This window comes from Mirounga angustirostris, unplaced genomic scaffold (assembly GCF_029215605.1).
Source record: "Mirounga angustirostris isolate CCGP_5_RB_7025 unplaced genomic scaffold, mMirAng1.0.hap1 SCAF_6, whole genome shotgun sequence".
Taxonomy (NCBI): domain Eukaryota; kingdom Metazoa; phylum Chordata; class Mammalia; order Carnivora; family Phocidae; genus Mirounga; species Mirounga angustirostris.
Window position 1 is genome coordinate 111,325,809 of NW_026991714.1, and position 25,154 is coordinate 111,350,962.

The window sequence follows — 25,154 nt, forward strand, 5'->3', positions numbered from 1 at the left end:
CTTGCATAATTGAAACTCTGTATCCATTGAACAACAAGCTCTTCTTTTCCCTCTCCCCACCAGTCCCTGGTAACCACCATTTTACTTTCTGTGTCTATGAGTTTGACTATTCTAGATATTTCATATATGTGGAATCATGCAGTATTGTAATTTTGTGACTGGCCTATTTCACTTAGCATAGTGTCCTCAAGGTTCATCCATGTTACTGCATTTAATAAGCTTTCCTTCTTTTTTAAAGGAGAATAATATTCCATTAAGTGTATATACCACATTTACCCATTCATCTTTTGATGGACATTTGGATTGTTTCCACCTCTTGACTATTGTGAATAATACTGCAGTGAATGTGGGTGTGTACATATCTCTTTGAGATCCTGCTTTCAGTTATTGTGGATATATACCCAGGAGTTTCAGCGAATTTTTCATTTGTTATACTTTAACTTCAGAATTTCTGTTTGTTTGTTTTTTATATTCCTTCTTTACCCATGTTCTGTACTTGGTTAGATATTCGTTGCCTATGGTTTTCTTGAGTTCTTTGAACATATCAAAGACAGTTGTTTTAAAGTCTTTGTCAATAGACAAAATTCAGTGCTTGAGTCCTTCAGGGATCATTTCTGTTATTTATTTTTTTTATGTGAATGGATGATACTTTCTTTGCATGACCTGAAGTTTTTGTTGAAAACTGGACATTTTGAATATTTTAATGTGGTAAAACTGGAAATCATATTCTTTACTCTCCTTAGGGTTTGTTTTGTTACTTGCTGTAGGCTGTAGGTGTTTGCTTTTTAGGTAGTTTTTTAAAACTATTTTTGTAAAGTCTTCTTGCTTGTCATGTTTGGTCTAAGAAGTTTGTGTTACTTTAGCATGTGTTTCTTTAGTGTTTTATGCAGGGATTTCCTTGAATGCCAAAAACAAACAAAAGAGACAAAAGGAGGAGAGAAAGAGAGTGAGAGTAAGAGAGAAGGGAAGGAGGGAAAGATGAAGGGAGGGTGACAGAGAAAGAACAAAGAATTCAAAGCAGGAGAATAAAAAATTCTCAAAGTCAAAATTTAAAAAACCTTGTTATCTTTCATCTTTGCACTTTGGCTCTTTGTTCGTGTACTCCTTCAGTGCTTAGCCTGATGATTTACAACCCTGCCTTAACCTTCACTTACTACTTTTTCTGAGCCTAGAGATTAGCTAGAGTTGAAGGCTTCGGGTCCCCTTAGGTCTTTACTGAGAATGCATCCTGCCCTGGGCTTTTTTGTGGCTTTCTAAATTCCTCACTGTAGGGGTGTCTGGGTTGCCCAGTCGGTTGAGTATCTGACTCTTGATTTGAGCTCAGGTCATGATATTGGGGTTGTGAGATCAAGCCCCGTTGCTGGGTGTGGAGCCTGCTTAAGATGAGAATCCTTCTGCCCCTCCCCCGCCAAGTGCGCACACATGCTCCCTCTCTCTCAAAAAAAATAAGTGATAAATTCCCCACTATACATGGCACCCCTGAATTATCTAATTTCCCAAGGGAACACTCTCCCTAGCCTTTTTCTCAGTCTTTCAGTATTCAATTATATGTGTCAACTATAATATTTTGCTCCAGGGTGATTGTGGATTATTTGCCTCACCGTGGTTTTGAGCAATGCCCATTACTTTTCTACCGTGTGTGAATTCCAAGTTAGGCAAAACAAAGACATGCACTTTGTGTCAGTCATTCAGGTAACCCCAGACAGGTTGGAACAGAGAAACACAATTTTTTGGAATAAGGTCTCCACTGAGTTCTTTGGAAACAGGAACCAAGGTCCTAAACTGGGAACAAGGTCTCCTGTCCTCAGATTTGCAGCCAAGCTGTAGGGCATATGGGAAAGGCCAGTCTCACTGATAACTGGAATGCAGACCCTTAGAGCAACTCTGAGAAATGGTTCAGAAGTCTCTTAAGAAGTTAAACATATGCTTACTATGTCACCCAGCAATCCCACCACTTCTGGAAATGAAAGTTTATAATCACATAAAAACCTGTACATGAATGTTCATAATAGTTTTATTTATAACAGCTAAAAACTGGAAAAACCAAAATGTCCTTCAGTGAATACATGGATACACAAACTGGTACATCCATGCAATGGAATGCCACTCAGCAATAAAAAGTAATGAATTATTGATCTATTCAGTGACTTAGGTGAATCTTTTTTTTTTTTTTAAGAATTTATTTATTTATTTGTCAGAGAGAGAGGGAAGCACAACCAGGGGGAGTGGGAGGCAGAGGGAGAAACAGGCTACCCACTGAGCAAGGAGCCTGATGCGGGCGGAACTTGATCCCAGGACTCTGGGATCTTGACCGGAGCTGAAGGCAGATGTAGCAACCAACTGAGCCACCCAGGTGCCCCGACTTAGGTGAATCTTAAAGGCATTCTGTTGAGTGTAAGAAGCCAGTCTGAAAGGGTTACAAACTGTATGATTCCATTTATATGACATTCTTGAAAGATAAAACTGTAGTGACGGAGAACAGATCGTTGTTTGTTGGGGATATGGGTGGGCAGCGGGTGTAACTATAACTGGATAGTACAAGGGAGATTTTTCAGGTGAAGAGACTATTCTGTGTCCTAACTGCATTGGTGTTTACACAAATTAATATGTATTTTAAAATTCATAAACTGTGTACCATAAGAAAAAATTAATTTTACTGCATGATAATTACAGCAGATAGTTATAGTGCTATTCATTTGTCAAAAACTTGGAGGCTTTTGGGGCACCTGGGTGGCTCAGTTGTTAAGCCTCTGCCTTCAGCTTAGGTCATGATCCCAGGCTCCTGGGATCTAGCCCCGCATTGGGCTCTCTGCTCAGTGGGGAGACTGCTTCTCCCTCTCCCACTCCCCTTGCTTGTGCTCCTTCTCTTGCTGTGTCTCTCTCTGTCAAATAAATAAAATATAAAAAAAACAAACAAACTTGGAGGCTTTCTCCAATTTATTAGTGAAGGAGGGATTCATGGGAGGAAGAACTGGCCCCCACCATCTCATAGCTTGCTCTATTTTTTTTTTTTTTTAAAGATTTTATTTATTTGACAGAGAGACACAACGAGAGAGAGGGAACACAAGCAGGGGGAGTAGGAGAGGGAGAAGCAGGCTTCCCGCTGAGCAGAGAGCCCGATGCCTGGCTTGATCCAGGACCCTAGGATCTTGACCTGAGCCGAAGGCACATGCTTAACAACTGAGCCCAGGCGCCCCAGCTTGCTCTATTTGAATGGGAAAGTATTCTCTTCTCAGAGGTCAAGGAAATTCTGTGATGATTCTGCTAATATGTATTCAGAGTTTTAATTCCAGTGAGGCTTGTGGGAAGCCTCTGGGAGCCAGAATATACAGATTTAGGTTTTCTTTGTCATACTCCCAGCTGATGGTCTTTAGATGGTCTCCCAACTAAAACAGGTATAAATGGATATTGGCTCTCAATAAGTGCAAGCTTGCCAGTGAGAGGAGCCTGGTATAACAAACATGGGAACAGAAACTCTTTCCCACGTTAACCAATCTCCATGCTACATGGTTTTCTTTCTTTCTATAATGATACAGCTCCTAACCTGTGCAGACGAGAGATTTCTAAGCTGGTGAAGAAAAATTACAGTAGATCAATTTTTTTTTCTTTCTCTCTTTGCCTGGTTCCTTAACTGAAAAGTCTCAACAATATCTCTGATATAACTCAGAGAAACATAGACCTCCTATAAAGATTAATAGGGGGAAATTGTCTAAGACAGATGTTAGAATCCTGTCTTCAACTCTGTACTGTCTCTCTTGTGAAACTCCTTACTCAGCTTTATATGTCATCAGTGTGGTGCTACCTCCCACACCCCAAATCTCTTTGCCCAACTCCACACTCATATATTGTCATCTGCTGAACATGTCTTCTCAAAGATGCAGCAAGCATGTCAAAATTACCAGGTTCTAAAATTATATATTAATTCTTTTATCTCCTACTAGATTTGGTTTTCCTTTTTTTATACTTTAATTCTAAATAGGAATTATCCATTTGTTTCTTAAGCCAGGAACCAAGGAGCTATTCGTGGTTCCTTCCTTACCTCTCAGTGAGCTTTGGTTCTATAGATCCTAACTCTTCAGTATGTTTCATAACTGCTTATTCTTAATTCTCACTGACACTGATTAATGTCAGACCACCATCATATGTCACATGCATTCTGCAATAGCCACAATACTGCTTTTTCTTTCCTACTTAAATTCATTTTGTACGCAGCAGCCAGAATAGTATTTCTTTAATGTAAATCTCAATTTACCACTTGTGAAAACTCATCAGTCATACCCTTTCATTGACATAAAGTCCAAACTCCTTAATGTGGCCTAAATAGTTGTTCATGATGTAGATCTACTTCTCTGTTTGAGTGTTGTCTTAGTCATCTAGGGCTACTATAACAAAATACTGTAGACTGAGAATGGTTTAAACAACAGACATTTATTTCAGTTTTGGAGGCTGGAAGTCCAAGATCAAGGTGTTGGCAAATTCATTTCCTGGTGAAGACCCTCTTCCTGGCTTGCAGACAGCCACCTTCTTACTATATACTCACATGGTTGGGGGAGAGAGAGTGTGTGCTCTGGTTTCTTTCTCTTCTTATAAGGACACTAGTCCCATCATGGGGTTCCCACCATCATGACCCTGTCTAAAACTAATTACCTCCTGAAGACCCTACCTCCACATACACCCATATTGTGGGCTAGGGCTTCAGTATGAGAACTTTGGGAAAATACAGATACTCGGTCCATAACAATTATTAACGAACTACTTGCAATTATTTGCATGGAGCAGGTCAGCAAACTGTGTCATATAAGCCACATCTGTCCAACCACCTTGTTTTTTACAGCTTGAAAAATGTTTTTTATATTTTAGGTGGTTTTATACTTTAAATGGTTATATAAGTACCTATATAATATACTGGTTTTGTCTGTGGGTCTGTAAAATCTAAGTATTTACTTTTTGTCTTTTAAAAACAAATTTGCTAACACTTAGAATAGATTATGCTTTTTGATTCCTTGCCTTTAGCCTACTGTTTATGCAGAAGGTATTCTCCTCTTCCATGTTCTAGAGGCCATATTTGCTTGTTCTTTAGATTTTCTCTGACTTGACCTTGTTTTAGGTTTTTTTCTGACAAGCTAAGACTTAGATATCCATCCACTGGGCTTTCATGGTCGTTGAGCCACTACCATACTGTAAAGGAACTGTTTGAGGGAAGACAAGTAGACTTGGAGGGCTGTTCAACTTTGTTAAATTAACATTTGTGAAGTAGAGCCCTGGAGTGTTGGATGGTGAACCCCAGTTCAATAAAAGACCACAAAGGAAATTGAAATAGAGAAGTTTTTATTACTAACAGGTTCTGAAGGAAGTATTTGGCATGCCTGGAGGGGCCATGAAAGTGCAGATAAGGAGAGTCACAGGATCTGGGATATGTGACTTTATTAGGGTTGATGACTAGAGTGCTTTGGGATTCCTGAACTAAGCCTGGATTGGTCAATTCAAACCAAAAAGAGCAGGGTTTTTATAAGCCCCACATGGGTTTATTTAAGGGGTACACAAGGGGAAGGCCCTGGGAGACAGGGTGATTATTGCTCACAAGGGCTGTTGGAGAAATCATATCAGGAATTTATATTTTCTTGTGATGCTGGGGCTGTTACGTAGGGCATGAACTCATGGAGGGGCTAGTTTCTGTTCAAGGCCCCTGCACGTCCTTTGGCCACACTAAATGGATGCCAAGGCAGCAATATCAATAGAGTAGTTCAGCTAAACTCTTGACAAAGACGTGCCTTCCGTATATTGGTTTTTTTTATGTTTTGAGTTTTTGAGAATGTGTCTTTTAGTTGCCACATGGAGGGACAGGGTCTACTTCCCTCCCCCCAAATTTGTTTAGATGTCAAGACTGTATACTAAGAAGGTATGAAACGATTTATTACTCACATAATGATGCTTTATGGGGAGAGCAGGGCAGGTGCCCAAAGTGGTTCAGAATAGTTTGAATTAAGTTAGGAGGGGCACATAGCTCTGTTTTTTATTGTTGTTAAGGGATGTGCCAGGTTGATGGGTTCCCACATTCAGGCTAGGTTTGTGTGGTTTGAACTTCTCTGCTGATGCCAAGAAAGGTACACTTTTTCCAACATGAAGTTTTGCATATTATAAAAGCTTACTACAGAAAAAAAAAAGAGTATAAAGAACATAAGTACATATTATCTCACATAATGGAAAATTATAATAATCCTTTGACTTTTTCAGCATTAAAAATGAAGTCATATTGTACATATGCAATCTTCTTTCCCCTACCCCCATGTTACAGACCATCTTACCATGTGACTAAATTTATGAAACATCATATGCAGTGATTTATTGTGAGTGTTAAGTTGAGGCATAAATATGGATGGTTTTCCCTCTCTCCTTTCCTCCCTGTAACTACTGATAACTGTGTTCCCCTTCCTTTTCCACTGGGCTTTCTTAGTACCTTCTCAGTGTGATATCATAATTATTCTATTACTTTTACGTTCATTGAAACAGGCTCATTCTCATTCTTTAAGATTAATTTTTCATTATAAAATGAAACTTACAGAAAACCACACAAAACAAATGTAGGGTTTAGTTAGTTATTAAAAGTTGAACATCTTTTTGGCAGTGGTGACAGGGCTGCTTTTGCTGACTGGTGTGTCTCAGCAAGGCAAGGCCTCCTCTGGACTTAGAAAATGAGGTTCTCTATTGCCTTTGATTCTTTGCTGCATCCTTATTTATCAGAGCTGGCTTGGGGCTCCCAACATTATTTTGTTTCACACATACTTATATATACACAGACAGCCAAATGTTTTTATAGGAGATACGATTTTTTTTAGTAAAACTACATGTCAAATGCTTAATGCAGAAAATGAGAAAATGCAAGTACTCTCACAAAAGCAAAAGAAAACAAAGAAAAAGAAAAACTCCATAACCCATGTTTTGGCTTCCTTTCAACTTTTTTCTTTGAATATTATAGTGTTGGTTTTTTTTTTCCATAAAATGTATAATTCTGTACATACTGTTTTACAGACCTAGTTTTTTAAGTTAATATCTAGGCCTTTTCAGTGGAAAAAATGTATTTTCTCATTTAAGATTAAAAACACTTTGTGTTCATACCAATACTTTGCACTTATATTCAGGAACATAGGGTTTTAATTTAATTTCATTGTTTTTTTACATCCTTTTTTTCTTTTTCCTAATATGAGAATCCACTTTTCAACAAACACCAATTTAACTGTTTTCATTTATACCCATGTATACACAACTAGAATAATGACACCAGTACTACCATCCATAATATAGTTACTGAAAATAGTTTGAAAATTTTTCCTCACTTGAAATAGTTTCTGAGTATAATGCCATAAACTTAATACACAGTTAGGCTCATTTAATTTACTTTTGACTTATAGGGGTTCATCAAAACATCTATAAGAGCAAAAGATTAGAAACAACCTAGTGTGTTTTTTCCCCAGTTGACATCTTTCCATGTCTATAAATATATTTTCATTATTATTTTTTAATAAAACAATATTCTGTTGTACGACTGTGTCATACTTTGTGTTTAGCCATTTTTCTGTTCTTGGGCATTTCTACTTTTTTGCCATTCTAAATAATGCTGCAATAACCATATTTACACATACATTTTGTTTATTTCTGAGGGCTAAAAAGACAAAGGAAGAACTTGTCTTTTTAAAAAGGTTTTAGTTAGGGGCGCCTGGGTGGCTCAGTCAGTTAAGCGTCTGCCTTCAGCTCAGGTCATGATCCCAGAGTCCTGGGACTGAGTCCTGCATTGGGCTCCCTGCTGGGCAGGGAGCCTGCTTCTCCCTCTCCCTGCTTCTCCCTCTCCACCCAACTCATGCTCTCTGTTGCTCACTCTCTCTCAAATAAATAAATAAAATCTTAAAAATAAAAAATTAAAAAAAAGGTTTTAGTTAAATTTTGACAAATTGGCTTCCAGGAAGTTTATGAATCTAATCCTATCTGCAATATTAATGAGTACTAGATTCTTTTCAATTGTGTTAAGTCACCATGGATGTTAGCATTTTTTCCTACATCATATTTATTGGCTGTTTATTTTATATTTTGTGAATTGTCTATTATGGCCTTTGTCAGTTTTTTTCCATGTCCATCTTTTTTTTTTTTTCCTTGGCTTTTAGGAAGACTTACATATTAGGGACAGCAGGTATTTCATGATGGAAAGAGGTTCTGTGAAATAATCCCTTTTTGTGTCAAGATTAAATAATTATCCAGAGGCGTTTTTTTGTTTCTGCTTTTTCAGAAACAATTATTCCATTTGCTTTAGTCATCAATGCATCCTGGAAGGAAGGCCAACAACACAAAACTGGAAAGTTTTGGATGGAATACCCAACATAGGAAACAAATTCTAATTTTATTCATATCATGTGTAATAAAGTAGACATCCCCCTTCTATAATGGTTTTTCAAGTCCATAATCTCTAAATTGTTTAAAAATTTGTGGATTTTTTTATCTTTTTATTTATATATACTAATGAAAGGTCTTGCAGTATTGAATCAGTTCTTGGATTGGAAGGATCCGCTAGTGGGCTACAGGTCAAACTAAGTTCCTGACTTTAAACTTAGTTTTTATTTTGCTAATTTGACTTCAGAATAAGAGTCTTTGAAAGCAAAACATTACTTTTCTCAGGATAGGTGAGAGCTGGTGAGGTTGCAAATAGAGCCCAGGAGTGGCTGCTTACACCAGTTTGACTAGTCCAGTACTATTTGTCTTTTATAGAAAAAACAAATTAAGGCAAACCAAGCCAAGGTAATAGTGGTGCTGAAGTTAAGAGTAGGTGGGTTTGGCACAAGAAAGGAAATGGAATAATCATGTAGTTAAATGCTTTTGTTATTTACATGAGTGGTCCAATCCCTATATATAATCAAACACAACCTCTCACCAAATATGAATAAATTTTGGGAGATTCTTTACCATCTTTGATTATTCAAGGAGATTGATAAAAGCACGGACTCAGGAGGTAGACCTTTTGTGTTTGCATCCTATTTTGGCTCTCTGTACATTAATTTCTAGTAATTGTACTAGTCATTAAATCATAGAGTTATTTTGAAGATTAAATGAATTAATATTTGTAAAGTACTAAGAACAGTATCTTGTGGACAGTGAGCACTGTGTAAGTTTTTAAAAATGAATTAAAAATTTCTTGGTGGGAGGAAGAGTAGGAGAAGAATGTTACAAATAGTTTAACAAGTAAACCAATTGAATCTTTTCTATTAAAAAAATTTTTATCTTAAAAATTTATTTTTACAACACAAACATTGAGTAAATTCAGACTTATCGTAGAGTGATGTTTTCAAAACTGATGATTACATACATTTCTTGAGGTAGGTTATAGCATTTTTTACTGCTTTTGTTCACAGGATATCCTGAATAATCTTGAATCATGTGACCTTGAGGACGATGACCTTATGCTTGATGTGGATCTGCCTGAGGATGCACCTCTTGAAAATGGTAAGCGAGGACAATATTGAAATTCCAGAGGCATATATAGTTGAGCTGCTTGTCTAGGGCCAATTTACTATTATTTACAGATTTCTTAATCTCAGTGAAGGAAGTCTTTTCAGACTGAGAATCAATCTTAAGTGATACTAAATAAATTCATTTGCAAACTTATTTAAATGTTTAAAACCTCGATTTTGTAGGTCTTAGATATAATTCTGTATGATCCAATAAAATTGTATATCTATATTATAAAGTAAAGTAGTAGATAGGATTTGTCCTTTTTGCCCCTGTGTACATATCCAACTTTTCTTCCCTTTCGTTTTGATTCTAAGAAGAAATACATTTAGAGAAACAGAGATATCATTTGATTTTTGATACAGCAGTAAAATTTATTAAATTTTACTTATGATAAGTTTTACTAAGAATAAGTATTTTTAAAAGGTCAATTCTGAAAAAATTTTAAAAAGATTAATTCTGGGAAAATGGTGACCTTCTGAATGAATCATTCCACTTTTTTCTTACTCCCAAATCCAATCTCTCATCCTCTCTGGATCCCAGTAATGCTGGAGTAGGGATTTAGACAATCCATATGCAAGAGGGGCCTAGGTACTCTTGCCCCCACTGACTTAATATTTGTAGGATTTCCTATCTTAAGGACTGATCTAGAATCAGATACCAGCCTAAAAAAGCCCCTGGGGCAAGGGTTGAAATGGGAATTCTCTGGAAAGAGGAATGGCTCCAGAAGATCTGTGGATTCCCCGTCAGTCAACATTTGCCTGGTCTCTCAGGCCTCCCAGGGGCAAGAGATGAACCAAAGAAGATGGTGAAGTCCTTTTTATACATGATGCTAGAAAAATGTAGGGATATTTCAGAGAGGGCAGGTGTTTGTTCTAGTTATTGAAGGTACTAGGAGCTCACGTTTGTCACTCCCCCCCCCCCCATGCTGCCAGGATGCTCTGTAACAATCTCAAAATCTCAGTGGCTTTCAAAATAAACATTTATTTTCTGTATTCATGGATCTATAGATTAGCTGGGACAGCTCAGGCTGTGGGATTGAGTTCAGGTCTGCTCCTTGTTTCTTCATTTTGAGACCAGGATTACCTGGAGCAGGTTGCTCTCATGGCAGATGGCAAAAGGACAACAGGTTGAACAGAAACAAAAATATAATAGCTCTTAGGGTCTTGACTTAGGACCAACACACTGTTACTTCTGCGCACATCTGTTGGCCAAAGCAAGTTATATGGCCAAGCCTAATACCAGTGGGACTGGGAAGTGGATTCTGTTTGCAGTTAGAAACTCTGTGGCAGAGGACACTGAATATATAATTCTACTAAAGGAGACAGTGAAGAGCTGAGAACAATATCTACTCTACCACAGGGGTAGAGACTCTAGCACCTTCTCGTGGTTATGCTGTCACCTGGGATACTCTGGCAACCAGAGTTGAGTTCCAGTCAACTGAGAAAGAAAAATCACAGCCAACATCCAGGAAGAAGAATAGGGAAAACAGCAGAACTCCCAGGTTTAGAGTGGCCCAAGGAAATAATAATGAAAGCACTTAAGGAAATAACAGTTGTAGCACAGTGCTTTCTGGAGCTATAAAAGATTTCCTAATAGAACAGTTCAGTAGATGACAGAAAGCATAGCTGCTGTTGAAATCCAAATTAGTGGCCTGGAAGATCAGGTGGAAAAATATTGGAGAACAGGGGAAAATATAAACCATTGACAATTGTGGGGGGGAAATGAGATGATGAACTAGGAGATTTCATGTGAAGTTTTAAGGGCTGGTAGTGAGGAGTGAGGAATATACTTCCTTGGAATAAATCACATCCTAGATAATGCATTTTACTTTGACAAACTTTATACCCTTTCTGAGCTATAGGAATTGGTATTAGAACCTGCCTCATCTTTAGAGGACAACATAAAGTTATCCTCATGATAGATAAAATTAGAATCATAGGGAAATTTAAAATCTTCGAGGTCTTGGTTGGGGACTTATGAAAAGTAGTAGGGAACCCCTGAGGTATAACATCTCACATATATTGTAGATTTTCCTTGGAGAAGGCGAACAGATTTTGACTGTTTTGAGATAACCGAACATTGAAGAAAGCAGAACATAAGTCTAAAATATGTAGCCTTCCGAGGCACCAAACGTAAAATAGTATTCAGGTTTGGTACTACTGGGGAGTAAGGAGTGACTGTTCTCTTTATAGCTCTGAGGTCCTGGATGACTATACCCCCCACTGAGTTTTTTGATTGGGAGGATAGGAATGTTACAAGGACTGGTACTAGGTTTAAAGGAGTTTTCTAATATACTTTTGACTATTGATTTTCATTCCCTTTAGCTTCTGGTTTTGGTGGCTATTATGCAAATTTGGGTAGAGTTTTGAATGGGTCACTCTGAAGCTTGGTGTGTTCAGCATCACTAATTCTGCCAGTATCAGTGGAATTTTTACCAACAAGAAGTCTGAGACTTTGTTGAGATCTTTAGTTTGGGTTTGACTTTGGACACAAGCTTGTTATGACTTCATTATGAATAAGGGATCTTCTGGGATTTCAAGGAAGAGGCCATGAGAATATTCATCTGGCAATTATATTTGTGTAGTAAATCATGACCTATTAGGTAGCATATGTGATAACACAGAGGAGGAAAGAATGTTTGTTGGTCAGGTGTTTCTTGGATTGTTATGGGCTAGGATTTGGGAAGTGAGAGTTTTCAGAAATATCCATAACTGAGTTGTTTGGTGACACTGAGGGGGGAAGATTATATAGTAGTAGGGTTTAAGGTTGATATCATAGTGCCTGTAGCAATAAAACATTTGCAAGATTTTCTTTTAATTTTTAGAGAAAATTATCTTTTGAGTGCAAGGATAAAATTGGAAATTGAGCACTTGATCTCCCCTCTAGAACACTTTGATTAATCACCTACTTTATTTTTTCTTTTATTTCATAGGTGATGCAGGACACTTGTTTTTCCAGTGCCCTGCTGTTATAAGTGTACTAAGAGACTTCTTCCTCTAGTGTTTAATTGGCTATGGTGGAAGCATCTAGTTGTGATATGTGAAGGACATCATTTTATTCTGAGTTGTATTCTACTTTTTTCTAAGGCTGTTTCCAAGTATTAGAAGTCTGGCAGTGAGGCTATATTTATCCTATTTCTGCCTTAAAATCCTTTACAGAATGTGAGAAGAGAGACTGGTCGCATCTCTTTCAGAATCTACCCCTGAATGCTATCTAAAGGTGTTAGTCTACTCTTGAAGTCTGCAGTGGATTTATCCTTTCTTTCCTTACAGAACTGAATCAGAGCCCAATCTACATTCATAGAGAAGACTTTGTTGACAGCCTCTGGAAGTCCTTTTCTAACCTCTTCTAGTTTCTTATGCAATTGATGGAGTTCAATATGTACTACCCAAAAATATGGCACCTTGGCATATTGAATAGCTTAAGCTCAAGGAGTTTGAGAAAGTGGCAGAAGCAAGAAAATGGCAAAGCAGAGTCATTTTGACCTCCTCCCCAACCCTCCTTCCCTGAAACAGATCATAAAACCCTCATGTGAGAGGTACCCTCCCTATACCCAGAGGAAAGGCGCATTCTTAATTCCAAGACAAAGAGACTCCCAAGAAGAATCCTAAAAAATAGGGCTTGCTAAGTTTTCCTCAGTTTACTACAGTTACCTCATACTCCTTAACCTGTCATATTCCTCCATGACTGACCACTTTTTATCAAACCTAGCATAAAAATACACAGGTCTGGGGCGCCTGGATGGCTAAGTTGTTAAGCGTCTGCCTTCGGCTCAGGTCAGGATCCCAGGGTCCTGGGATCGAGCCCTGCATCAGGCTCCCTGCTCAGCAGGAAGCCTGCTTCTCCCTCTCCCACTCCCCCTGCTTGTGTTCCTGCTCTCGCTATCTCTCTCTTTCAAATAAATAAAATCTTTAAAAAAAAATATACAGGTCTAACTGTTTCTTTGGGTCTTTATTTCCTTGTGAAGGCTCCCCTGTTACAAATAATATTAAATAAGTTTGTATGCTTTCCTTCAGTTTAATTTTCTGACCCTACAAGATCAAGAAAAACTCTTTCCTCTTCTACACAATCAATCATGGTTCTTAAGTTACATGACCTTCAGGGGCGCCTGGGTGGCTCAGTTGGTTAAGCGACTGCCTTCAGCTCAGGTCATGATCCTGGAGTCCCGGGATCGAGTCCCACATCGGGCTCCCTGCTCAGCAGGGGGTCTGCTTCTCCCTCTGCCCTCTTCCCTCTCGTGCTCTCTGTCTCTCATTCTCTCTCTCTCAAATAAATAAATAAAATCTTTAAAAAAAAAAAGTTACATGACCTTCAGATTCTTCACACTGTGCCTTTTCCATTTTATTTTTGTGTAATAGGGATCCTGGATTATCAATTCCTGAAACTATTCTAAATACCTCTGCAAATTTCTCCCAGTCTTATTTAGATCTTAGAAAGCATGCAGCCATGACTCTCAGCTTAGAATGAGTCCAGGTCTTAAAAATCAATCTTATGGGGTTTTCCCTCTTCTGAAAGAGGTTTAACTTCAAGAGATAATGAGCCTTTCAGGTTTCTGGCCAGCTTCAGGGTAGGGAAACAGGTCAAGGGAGAGATGGGGCAGAGCAAAATCGAGGAGCGTAGAATGAAGGAAGAAGAATAAAACGAGAAAGGACTTTCAGTTTCAGTTGTGATTAGGAAGGATCTGAAAGACAAAATTGTTTTAATTCTTTTACATTTTTTCTTTTACCTTTGTCAAGGAATCTCTTAAGGAAACAGTTTTGGTTCTGAATTTCTTTTGGCAGACTGTTGAGTATTTGATATTTTCACCTTTTTTGTTCTAAAGTGTCTCTCAAATGAACTGTTCAGGTTGTATCAAAAACACAATTGTATTGCTTTATTCTCTTGCTCTGGAACATCTAATGGTCACTCATTGCCTACAGATTAAAGCCTAGCATTTGGCATATTTATAGTTTAATCCTCAGGTTTATGATGTTTCTATAGTGTATACCTTGTTACATGTGCTATTTTATCTACTCCTTCTGTTTTTAAACTTTTCTCTGGAAAAAGATGTCTTCTGGGGCGCCTGGGTGGCACAGTTGGTTAAGTGTCTACCTTTGGCTCAGGTTATGATCCCCTGGTCCTTGGATCAAGCCCTGCATCAGGCTCCCTGCTCAGCAGGGAGTCTGCTTCTCCCTCTCCCTCTGCCTCTACCCCCACCTCGTGCTTACTTGCTGTCTCGCAAATAAATAAATAAATAAATAAATAAATAAATAAATAAATAAATAAATAAATAAAATCTTAAAAAAAAAGAAGAGAGATATCTTTCTAATTACTTCCTGAATCCCACACCACAGCAAGTTATGGTTCCTATTAAATTGTACTTATTCTTTGTTATATTTCCTAAGGCCACATTTTTGCTTTTATCGAGTTATAGTTATATGAGTTCTATAGTATTATCCTTGATCACTTTCCAGTTACTGTATTTTCTTCTGGAAATTTATCTTTCTTTTTCAGTGCTAATTGTGTTTAGTAATAACAAGGTTCATGATTATTATTATTATTTTTTTAGATGAGCTTTTCTTCTTTTGAACCAAATTTTAGTTCAGAACTTTTCTGATCAGATTGTAAAACCTCCTGCAAAGCACATTCTTTCTAGGCTTTGTAATGTGTAATTTCTTCCTGCCATCTTCATAGCCAATTGTTATTCACAGGTGGAAATAATACCTATGTCATCCATTACCTTCCTATGACTTTAAATAATCAGAGAAATAATCTAGGTTACTTTTGGTGTTATATTTTTTCCTTTATCAAATCAGAAGAAATGAGTGTGATGAATGGTAGATCTAGGCATCCCAAGTCCCATACCTTTCAGTTAGCTATCTATATTAGATCCTCTTTCCCTCTCCTGATATTATTTCTGTCTCCTACTCACAGTAAAAGAACTAAAATCTGCTGCCTCTTACTTTTGGACCTGGAAACCTCCTTCACAGGGCCTTTATTTTCTAGTCCTAAATGCATAGTTAGGACAAAATCTGGTGTGTAGAGAGCTGTGATCAACATACCTGGTTAAAATTTTTCAAGCCAGGATATGTTTTGGTTTGCCTCATCATGCCTTATGGTATTTCATGTTCAGAGGGATTTATTTCCTTTCTTAGTCTTCTTTGTCCTGTTCCATCATTGGCTATGGAAATGGTTTTGATTTATCTCCATCTTGTAATTTTGTTTGCTTTCCATTTTCTTTTCTATGTTATTTCTTTCATTCTGTCAGAGAACCCCCTAATCTTAAGAAACCACCACTAATGTTATTTTACATTATCTTCTTAGTAACATTTTAAAGTACATAAACATATGTTTGATGGGTGCCTCAGATAGGAGTATAGTTAACCCTTGAACAACACAGGTTTGGAATGTGTGGGTTCATTTATATGTGGGTTTTTCCAATTAATAAAGGACAGTACTGTAAATGTGCTTATTTTCCTTATGATTTTCTTAATATCATTTTCTTTTGATACAGTGCAGTACTGTAAATGTATTTTTTCTTATGATTTTCTTATTTACATTTTATTTTCTCTAGCTTATTGTAATACAGTATATAGTACATATAATGTACAAAATATGTGTTAAATGACTATGTTATTGGTAAGGCTTCCGATCAACAGTAAGCTATTAGTAGTTAAGTTTTGGGGGAGTCAAAAATTATACACGGATTTTTGACTATGCAGGGGGTCCCATACTCTAACACCCACATTGTTCAAAGGTCAACTATATAAGCAGAAACCTTAAAAAGTCTTGGAGCACTCATTTATCTGAGAATTTAGGCCCCTCTATCTCAGTGTCTACCAGTAGTCTTTTGTGGTCATGGCAAATGTTTGTTTCCACTGTTTATTTGCCATTGTGTCTGTGGTTGAGTTCTTGTTTCAATAAAGGGGCTTTAATCTGTAGCCTGTGTGTAGTATCAACAACGTCTTTAGCAAAAACAAAAGTGGCACATCAATTTTATGCACTTTAATTTCCCACAGTATTTAACCCCATCTCCTGGCCTATTTGCCTGGTTCATTTGCTTCTTGCTACTCTGTATGCACTGTGTTGATGATCTCCTAATTACATATCAGATTCTTATTATGACAGAATTTCTTGTTTGGGGAGTGAGTGGAATTTTACTTGCCTGAATTAAATATGGATTCAGATAAAAGTAGATACAGATCATCTCTAGCTTTATAGAATTGCTTAAACTAAAGTAACATTTTAATGCCATGTAGAAATACTTGAGCTTAACTGAGTCTTTGAGTGTAATACAAATGTGAATTAAAACCAGTTTTAAGCCTTTCTGGGATATTTTTAAATTTATTTTTCTTTTCCGATCTCATCTTCCACTCCTTATTTTTTTCATTATAATGGTCACCATGTCTTTATTTATCTAACGGTCAGGTTTTCTATAATTGAACTTTAAAAAAAACAGATAAAAAATAGATTGTAATTTATCTCAATAAAATGACAAGAAATTGAAATAATTTCAAATGTAAGGCTTCTTTAGAAAATGTTTTCTTTAAATTTTTTTAAACTATAAAATGTATAGTTTTCCCCCAAAATTGATTTCTTTAATGGTTATAAACAAAATTTCAAAGTGTTTTAAAAAGTTATACAAAATTATTATGCATTTAGAAGAAATTACATTACAGTGAGTTTAGTGTATATGAGAATTGAACATCTGCACTTTAACTACTTTTTTGTAGTGGGGAAGTTTGTTTTTATCTGGTGTACTGTAATGAAACACTTTCCGTATTTCAAATTCAAGTTTTAGGTTAAGTGAAAATAATCACTTAAATAATGAATTTTTTAAAATTGGGGATCACATTGATTTCTACAACTTCTTTATTCTAAGCATTCTAAGCATTCCGGATTTGAACTTTCTCATGTAATAATTCTAAGACTAGAGAAACCTTTTCTGTTCCTGGCTTGAGTTAGTGTTTAGTTGTATTTTTAGTAACAGTCCTAACTCAGTAGCTATGTAACCACTGAGCGAAGATGGAGTCACAGGGTAAACTGGGCTTGCTTCCCACAGGGAGGGCTGGGAGTTGAGCAGGAAGGAAGGCCTGTTTGTCAGTGCCTTGTATGCAACTATGTCTGAGTAGGCAGCCGGCGACACAATGTCTCCCTTGTACAAAGTAACTCTCTTAGTGAGTGCTCAGATATGTGAGGAAAAAGTGTTTGGGTAAGTGAAGGAGAAGCTTGGGGTGTTTGAAGGAGATTCTTCTCGTGTTTTTGTGGCATTTGGATTTCAGGGAGTGTACTATTTGTTGCGGCAAAGTACTGGCATTGTTTTCAGTGACATTTTAGACTTTTTGAACAAGCTCTACTGTAAGCATATTGAAGCTTCTTACTTTCTAAACTGTGAGTTTAATTTAAAAAAAATACGATTTGTTTGTGATGAAAACTTAATCTGTGCTTCTTGAAATCAGTGAAAGCTAATTGTGGCATTTATTTTTGGGAACAAGTTCTCTACTAGACTTAAAATCTTATACTTTTTCTAATAATTTTCATTCTGAAGTCAGAACCAGCTAGCGATAATGATGAAAACCACTAAAAACTAATTACTGGTGTTTAAAATGTATAATGTTTATAACAAGGATAAGTTGCTTGTTTTAAAACACTGAGACCGTTGTTACTTAAGTGCCTATGATATGAAAGTTTTATAATTTACTTCAATTTGAATACTATAAAGTTTCGTTTTCACCAAAAGAACTGGTTAGTTTTCTTCTGGAAATTTTGATTTTGTGATTAGCTAATATAAATGGCTGGTATTTTTAGCATATCATTTTTATATTCTCAGCAGCATTTAATTATCAAGCTATAAGTAGTTAACTTTTATAGAGTGTGTGCATGTTTATAGTGTTTTGCTTTTGAATCTGTCTAGTGGAGTGTGACAATATGAACCGCTTTGACCGGTCAGACAGAAATGTTCGGCAGTCTCAGGAAGGATTTTGGAAGAGGCCACCCCAGAGGTGGAGTGGACAGGAGCATTACCACCTCAGCCATCCTGACCACTATCATCACCATGGAAAAAGTGACTTGAGCAGGTGAGTCTAATTTAGATTATATTCCTTATCTTTTGATTAATTTTGAATCCTAATATTCCCCTGCCCCCTCAAAACTATTTTTTAATTTGGTTTTTAGAGGCACCCAAAATATTTCAAATTATATATGGTATTAATTGGAATAATTTGTCTAATTCTTTCCTTTTGGCCCAAATCTTTTTTCATTAGCTTTATCATAAATAAAAGTATTTTATTTATGTCTGCTATTTGTACTTCATGTTTTGGTGTGATTTTCTAGTTCTCTTTTGGGAATGATTATATGTTGAATTTGTTAAAGTTAATTATTTTTAAAATAATATATGAAATTAGTGCCAAGTGATTTGTCTTTTGCTTATATAATACATTAAAACTTAAAAGTTCCTCAAGTACTGTTAGAAATGAAGATACTGTACAATGCTAGGATTCTTTTCCTTTTTGAAGCATAGCATAGCTTTTAATTTGATAAGATGTGCATTATGGCTCTGTAGTCAGTCAAACCTGAGGTCAGACTGTGGCCTGACACAGATTAGCTTTGTGAGCTTAAATAATTTATTTAAACCCTCTCTACTTCAGTTTATCATCTGTAAAACACAGTTAATAATACCTTTCTCTCACTGTTCAAGGATGAGAGGCAGAAGTGCTTGAGCAGTATATGGCTTAGAGTAGGCACCCAGCGGTGGTAGTTATTATTAATTTTTTTCCTTTTCACTTCCTCATCTCATTTCACTAGGGATTTGAGATCATTTTGGGGCACAGTTACCAAGCAGATAATAAAATTGGATAAAGAAACAATGGAAGGGAAGTGTGTGGGCCCATATAGTTCTTGAAGTAAGAAAAAAAAATTGGCTCTAAGAATCCTTGCAGCAAAAACAAAGAACAAACCTTGATGCATTACAAGATTTATACTATACATAAGAAAGAATGTGTTTCTCCTGAACTGATTTGCTTTCATGAGACAGAAACCTGAAAGAAGTTGCTTTGCATGAGTTCTTAGAGAAGGGGAATACTTTGTGATATAGTGAACAGGTCTCAGCTTCCCAAAGTAGAAATGATAAATTCCTTAAGTCAGTTTTTTACTTATGTTCTTCAGTGCAAGCTACAAAGAACTCCAGACTAGTGAGAAAAGGCAGTTCTGCAGTGGGTCACAAAATAATGAGGTTTAACTAAGAATCCCTCTGTTGGTTTAATTTGATGAAATGATAAAATGTAGACGATCTAGAAGAATACATGGAGTATATATTTTTCCAGGCATTATTTTGGCTGTTGTTTTTTTATAGCAGGCTTTTGATAAGGAATGGACATCAGAGTTGTTATTGTCAGGCAAGAATATGATGTAAAGATAGTTGTGATTGCAAATAATGAAGATTATGCTTTCCTCATTTTTGATGGTTGGTTTATAAGAAGGTAAATTTGAGGCCAACTTATGAAAATTTAGAAGCCTAACTAAAATATGAATTGCTTATACTTCTGATAATATTTATTCATCCATTTAACAAATATTCATTGAGAACCTATATGTTGAACTCTGTACTAAATTCTCAAGCTGGGTTGAATTTGGAAATAGTGTGAGAGGTGATAGCTGTGGATTGGTAATGGCTTCTTAGAGCATTGTTCTGAGGATGCTAAAAACAATTATGTAATGCATGAGCTCAGTTGGAGTCATTACAGTTATTGGTTATGTAGAAGATTCATGTTCCTCTTCCATCCCATACAAAGTTGAGTAGTAAGTATTTCTTGGATGTTGAGTCTGTGGGAGAGGTAGGTATATTACAATATTAGTGCAGTACAATGATGATGGGTGCCTTAAAGTGATTTATATAGGACTCCAGAAGCATGCAGCATCTGGTTTTTGTCTAGGGTAGTGGTGTGTAAAGGAAGTTACTATTGAATGGGTAAGTGTGACTGTAGAGATTGCAGAGGAGGGGTTTCTATAGGAGAAGGATGAGTATTCAGATGGAAAAAAATAGCATGTGCAAAACCATATATCAGTACTGTGTTATTTTTAGAGAACTACGTTCATAGCTGGATTGCAAGGTCATTTGGACGAATGAATAGATGTGCTCTCTAACTCTAACAGCAAAACTCTCTATTTTAAGATAATGAGTGGCAAATTTCAGCTTAAAATGGGATTATAAATCAGACTGTCCCAAATGGAATGAGTTACCTGGATGGAGGTAGTAATCTCTGTCCCTGGGAATGATCAAGCTGAGACTGATTAGTCATCTTTCAGAAAAGTTAAAGAACATTTTCCAAAAACCATATTCCTGGATGTTAATAGGTGTAGAAGAGCAATTATCTGACCAAATAAGTACAGGAATAAACAAATTAATATTAAATGAGTTTTTTGTAAAGTGGATTTGCATTGCCTTTAATATATATAGTACTATGATTTTGCAAAATGTGGTAAAAGATAGAATATGTAGCCATTTTGTAAAACATATGACTGCAGATCCCTTTTACACAGTGTATTTTGAGGGACTAGTAATTTGTGGATCATCCACACTGTTGATTCTCAGGGAGGAGAGAGAAATGCACCATATTCTTGGGGGTTGCTCATTTGACTCAATGCAGAACTTCCCAAAAAGTGGGCACACTGGTTTGTCATGAATAGTTACAGGTTAACCATTTTATTGATCCCTTCAGGCTTTGGGGTGGCCATCTGGGTTTGGAATATCTAGATCCCTAAGAACTAGTTATGAACTTGGGTGGTACAGAGAGAAACTCCATTTAAGACAAGCCTTACTCTCCAGTATACCTTAAAACTATTCTTTTCTCTCCATGCCTTGATTTTTAAAAGCTTGGATACACTAATCCCAGGGCCTTTTTGACATGACATGTGTAAAAGTATCTCTTCCCATTCTATGACTTCTTGAGTGTAAGTTCCCTTTCCTTTCTGTCCTTTAATTCCCATCATTGCCTTCTTTTTTTTTTTTTTTAATTATAGGAATCTGTCTTATCCATAATTTAGGGGACTGGTAGTTCAGTTTCCTTTATATTTTTATCATAATACTCTGCTCTCTTTTCATCTGGCCTAAGCGTTCATTCCTCTTTCTCCTGCAACCTCCTTCTTTCCCTATACTTTCCCCATTATGCTGTATGGAATTCTCTCACATCCTAACAAACTCACATTTTTTACCCCTTTGCCTACATTCTCCTGATTGCAACTGAAATCTCACTCTTTCCTAAATGTACTGGTTCCCTAGTAGTATTTTTATATGAAGGATTCTTATTTTCCAATCACTCTAGTACTTTACTGTTTACAGGTGGGATCTTTGTCTTCACTCCTTATTTGCTTCTAATCAAAGTATTCTTCAGTCTCTTTCCTCGAGACTTAGGGCATTTGGCTGTATCAAATCCTCCTTATTGGTCCCTACCCCTCGCTCACAAAAATTTTGACCCTTGGCTTATTTTCCCTCTTCATTGTAAGCTTTGCTGCAATCCTGAATGCCTCCAGTGTTCATGTACATGATTCTTTAACCTCCTGGCTCCTTAGTTTCTTAGAATCCTCTGTATATGAAATCATGTCATCAGAGAATGGAGATAGTTTTACTTTTTTCATTCCCATCTGGGTACTTCTCTTTTTTTTCCTCCTGCATAATTCCTATGGCTAGAACCTCCAATACAGTGCTGAACAGGAGTGGTGAGAGCAAACATTTGTGCCTTTCTAATATTACGGGTAAAGCATTCAGTCTTTCACTGTTAAGTATGATGTTAGCTCTGCTTTTTCATGTGTAGTCTTTATCAGTTGAGGAAGTTCCCTTCTATTCATATTTTGTTGAGTGTTTTTGTCATGAAAGACTGTTGGAGTTTGTCAGATGATATTTCTGTGACTATTGAGATAATCATTTTTTGGTGTTCATTCTCTTAATGTGGTATATGACATTGACTGATTTACAGATGTTGAACCAGCCTTGCATTTCTTGGATAAATTCTACTTGGTCATGGTATATAATCCTTTTTATGTATTGCTAGATTCAATTTGCTAGTATTGTGTTGAGGATTTTTGTGTATATATTCATAGTAAGTATTGGTCTATAATTTTTTTTTTTTTGAGATGTCTTTGTGTGGTTTTGCTATTATGATCATATAGATTGAATAGGGAAGTGTTTCTTTCATTTCTGTTTTTGGAAGATTTTATAGAATTCACCAGTGCAGTTATTTGGGCTTAGGCTTTTCTTTGTGGAAATTTTTTTGATTACTAGTTTAATCTCTGTAGATGTTCTATAGATATCTATTGGGTTTTGTTAGTTTGTGGTATTGTTCAAATATTCTATTTCCTTGCTGACCTTTTTCCTAGTTCTGTCCATTAATGAAGAAGTATTAAAGTCTCCAACTATAGTTTATCTTGTAGGGAAGGTCTGATAGCAACACATTCTCTCAGCTTTTGTTTATATGGTGATGTTTTAATTTCTCTTTAATTTTGAAGACTAATTTTGCTGGATATAGAATTCTTGGTTGACAATCTTCCTTTTAACATTTTGACCCCCATGCTTTCTTATGAAAAATCAGCATGTCTTCTCATGAGTCCTATTTTTCTTGCATTGTTCAGGATTCTCACTTTTTCTTTAGCTTTTGATAGTTTATGATGTGTTTCTCTTAATATATTTTGGAGTTTGTTGAGCTAATGACTAGATAACAATTTTTTTTTTTAAATGCCTTGAACCAGTAAGTATCCCAGCCTTTGTCAAGGGGCTCTATATGTGTATGTGTTTAGGGATACTTTCAACAACCTGGTATTGCAGCTCTGCCTTAGCCTTCGTTTCCTCCTTGCTCAGAGACTCAGGGTCACCCAAATGTGAGAGGTGAAGGCCTTTCCAGGTATTTCCTTGGCATGCACAGCCCTACATAGGTGTATGGCCTTCTCTATGTCCAAGAATATGTTGGGGCATTTCAAAGCCTCCTGTAGGCATCTCCTTCCTCAGGTTTTTCTTTAAGTTTTTTGATCACCATCTCTGGCAGCTTGAAATTTTAAACAATTGCACTGATTTTTTCCAACAAATGCGCTAGAGATAAGGCTGTTCCCACTGAGAAACCTTGGAATTGGGTCAAATAAAACAACAGCTGAGAATGGGCCTTTTCTAGGGAGGTGCTAGTTAGGTCAAATAGTAACTATTTTCTGGAAATGGTGCTTTTCCAAGAATTCCAAACCCAGTTTACCATTCACCCCTCCCCCTAGTGATTGCTGAATTTCACTGCTATTATGCTTGTAAGGCTCTTGTTTTTCAAGCTGCCACAGAGCTGGGGAGATAGGCATGGCAGTAGAGTAAATTAAAATCCACAGAGCTTGTTCTCACCAAGATTCAACCATTTTGTTTTTTGGTTTTTGGTTTTTTTTGTAAGTGCTCCTTGGTTGTGGCAGGCATTTGGTTGATTTCCATAGTACTGAATAAGTTGATTTTGACAAATTCACCATTGTTCTCAATGCTTTTATGGAGGAGTGGACTTTTTGGAGATCTTTATTCTGCCATTCTAGAAATACTTCCTTCTGTCATTTTTTTTTTCTTTTTTATTGATGGACTTCATTTCTTAGAGCAGTTTTAGTTTTAGCAATATTGAGCAGAAAGCATAGAGAATTCTCATATACTCCCTCACCTTCTTTTATACAATTTTTCCTATTATTAACATCTTGCATTAGCTGTTCCAGTTGATCAGTCAATATTGATACACTGTTATTAACTAAAATCCATAGTTTACATTAGGGTTCACTCTTTTGTACATTCTGTAGCCTTTGACAAATGCATAATGATCTGTATCTACCATTACCTATCATACAGAATAATTTCACTGCCCTTAGACTACCATGTCCTCCTTGTATTATCCCTTCCTTCTTCCCCAACCCCCACCAATACTAATGGCAACCATTGATCTTTACTGCCTTCATAGCATTGCCATTTCCAGAATGCCATATAAGTTGTAGTCTTTTCAGATTGGAGTTTTTCACTCAGCAATATGCATTTAAGTTTCCTCCATGCCTTTTCATGGCTTGATAGCTCATCTGTTTTTATCACTAAATAATAGTCTATTGTGTACGTGTACTATATAGTTCATTTATCCATTCACCCCCTGAAACACATCTTGATTGCTTCCAAAATTTGGCAATTATGGATAAAGCTACTCTAAACCTTTACATGTGTAAGTTTTGAACTCATTTTGGTAAATATCAAAAAGCACAGTTGCTGGCTCATATAGTAAGATGTTTAGTTTGGTACAAAACTGCCAAATTGGCTGTACATTTTGCATTTTCTCCAGCAATGAATGAGAGCTCCCAATGTTACACATCCTCACCAGCATTTGGTGGTGTGTTTTGAATTTTAACCATTCTATTAGGTAGGTAGTGATATCTCATTGTTGTTTTAATTTGTAGTTCCCTAAGGATATATAATATTGAGCATTTTTTCATATGCTTATTTGCCATTTGTACATTTTCTTTAGTGAGATGTCTGCTTAGAACTTTTGCTCATTTTTAAATTTGGTTGTTTGTTTTCTTGTTGAATTTTAAGAGTTCTTTATATATTTTAGATACCAGTCCTTTATCAGATATTTTACAAATATTTTTCTCCCAGTCTGTGACTTCCTTTTCAAATCTCCTAATGGTGTTTTTTCAAA

The 25,154-nt window shown here is 36.5% G+C and overlaps 1 protein-coding gene across 12 annotated transcripts in view; it reads left to right on the forward strand.

The window, feature by feature from the left end:
- Positions 1 to 25,154, forward strand: part of CCSER2 (coiled-coil serine rich protein 2) — a 189,848-nt gene that overhangs the window by 73,358 nt on the left and 91,336 nt on the right. For 10 of the 12 annotated variants that reach the window (XM_064594905.1, XM_054508247.2, XM_064594904.1 and 7 more), the window contains 2 exons: positions 9,396 to 9,486; positions 18,389 to 18,551. In XM_064594905.1, the coding sequence (XP_064450975.1) occupies positions 9,396 to 9,486; positions 18,389 to 18,551 (254 nt within the window). Of the gene's footprint in view, positions 1 to 9,395; positions 9,487 to 17,535; positions 17,687 to 17,718; positions 17,866 to 18,388; positions 18,552 to 25,154 lie in introns of those variants that run through there. The other 2 variants (XM_045878235.3, XM_045878236.3) reach the window with 2 other exon arrangements.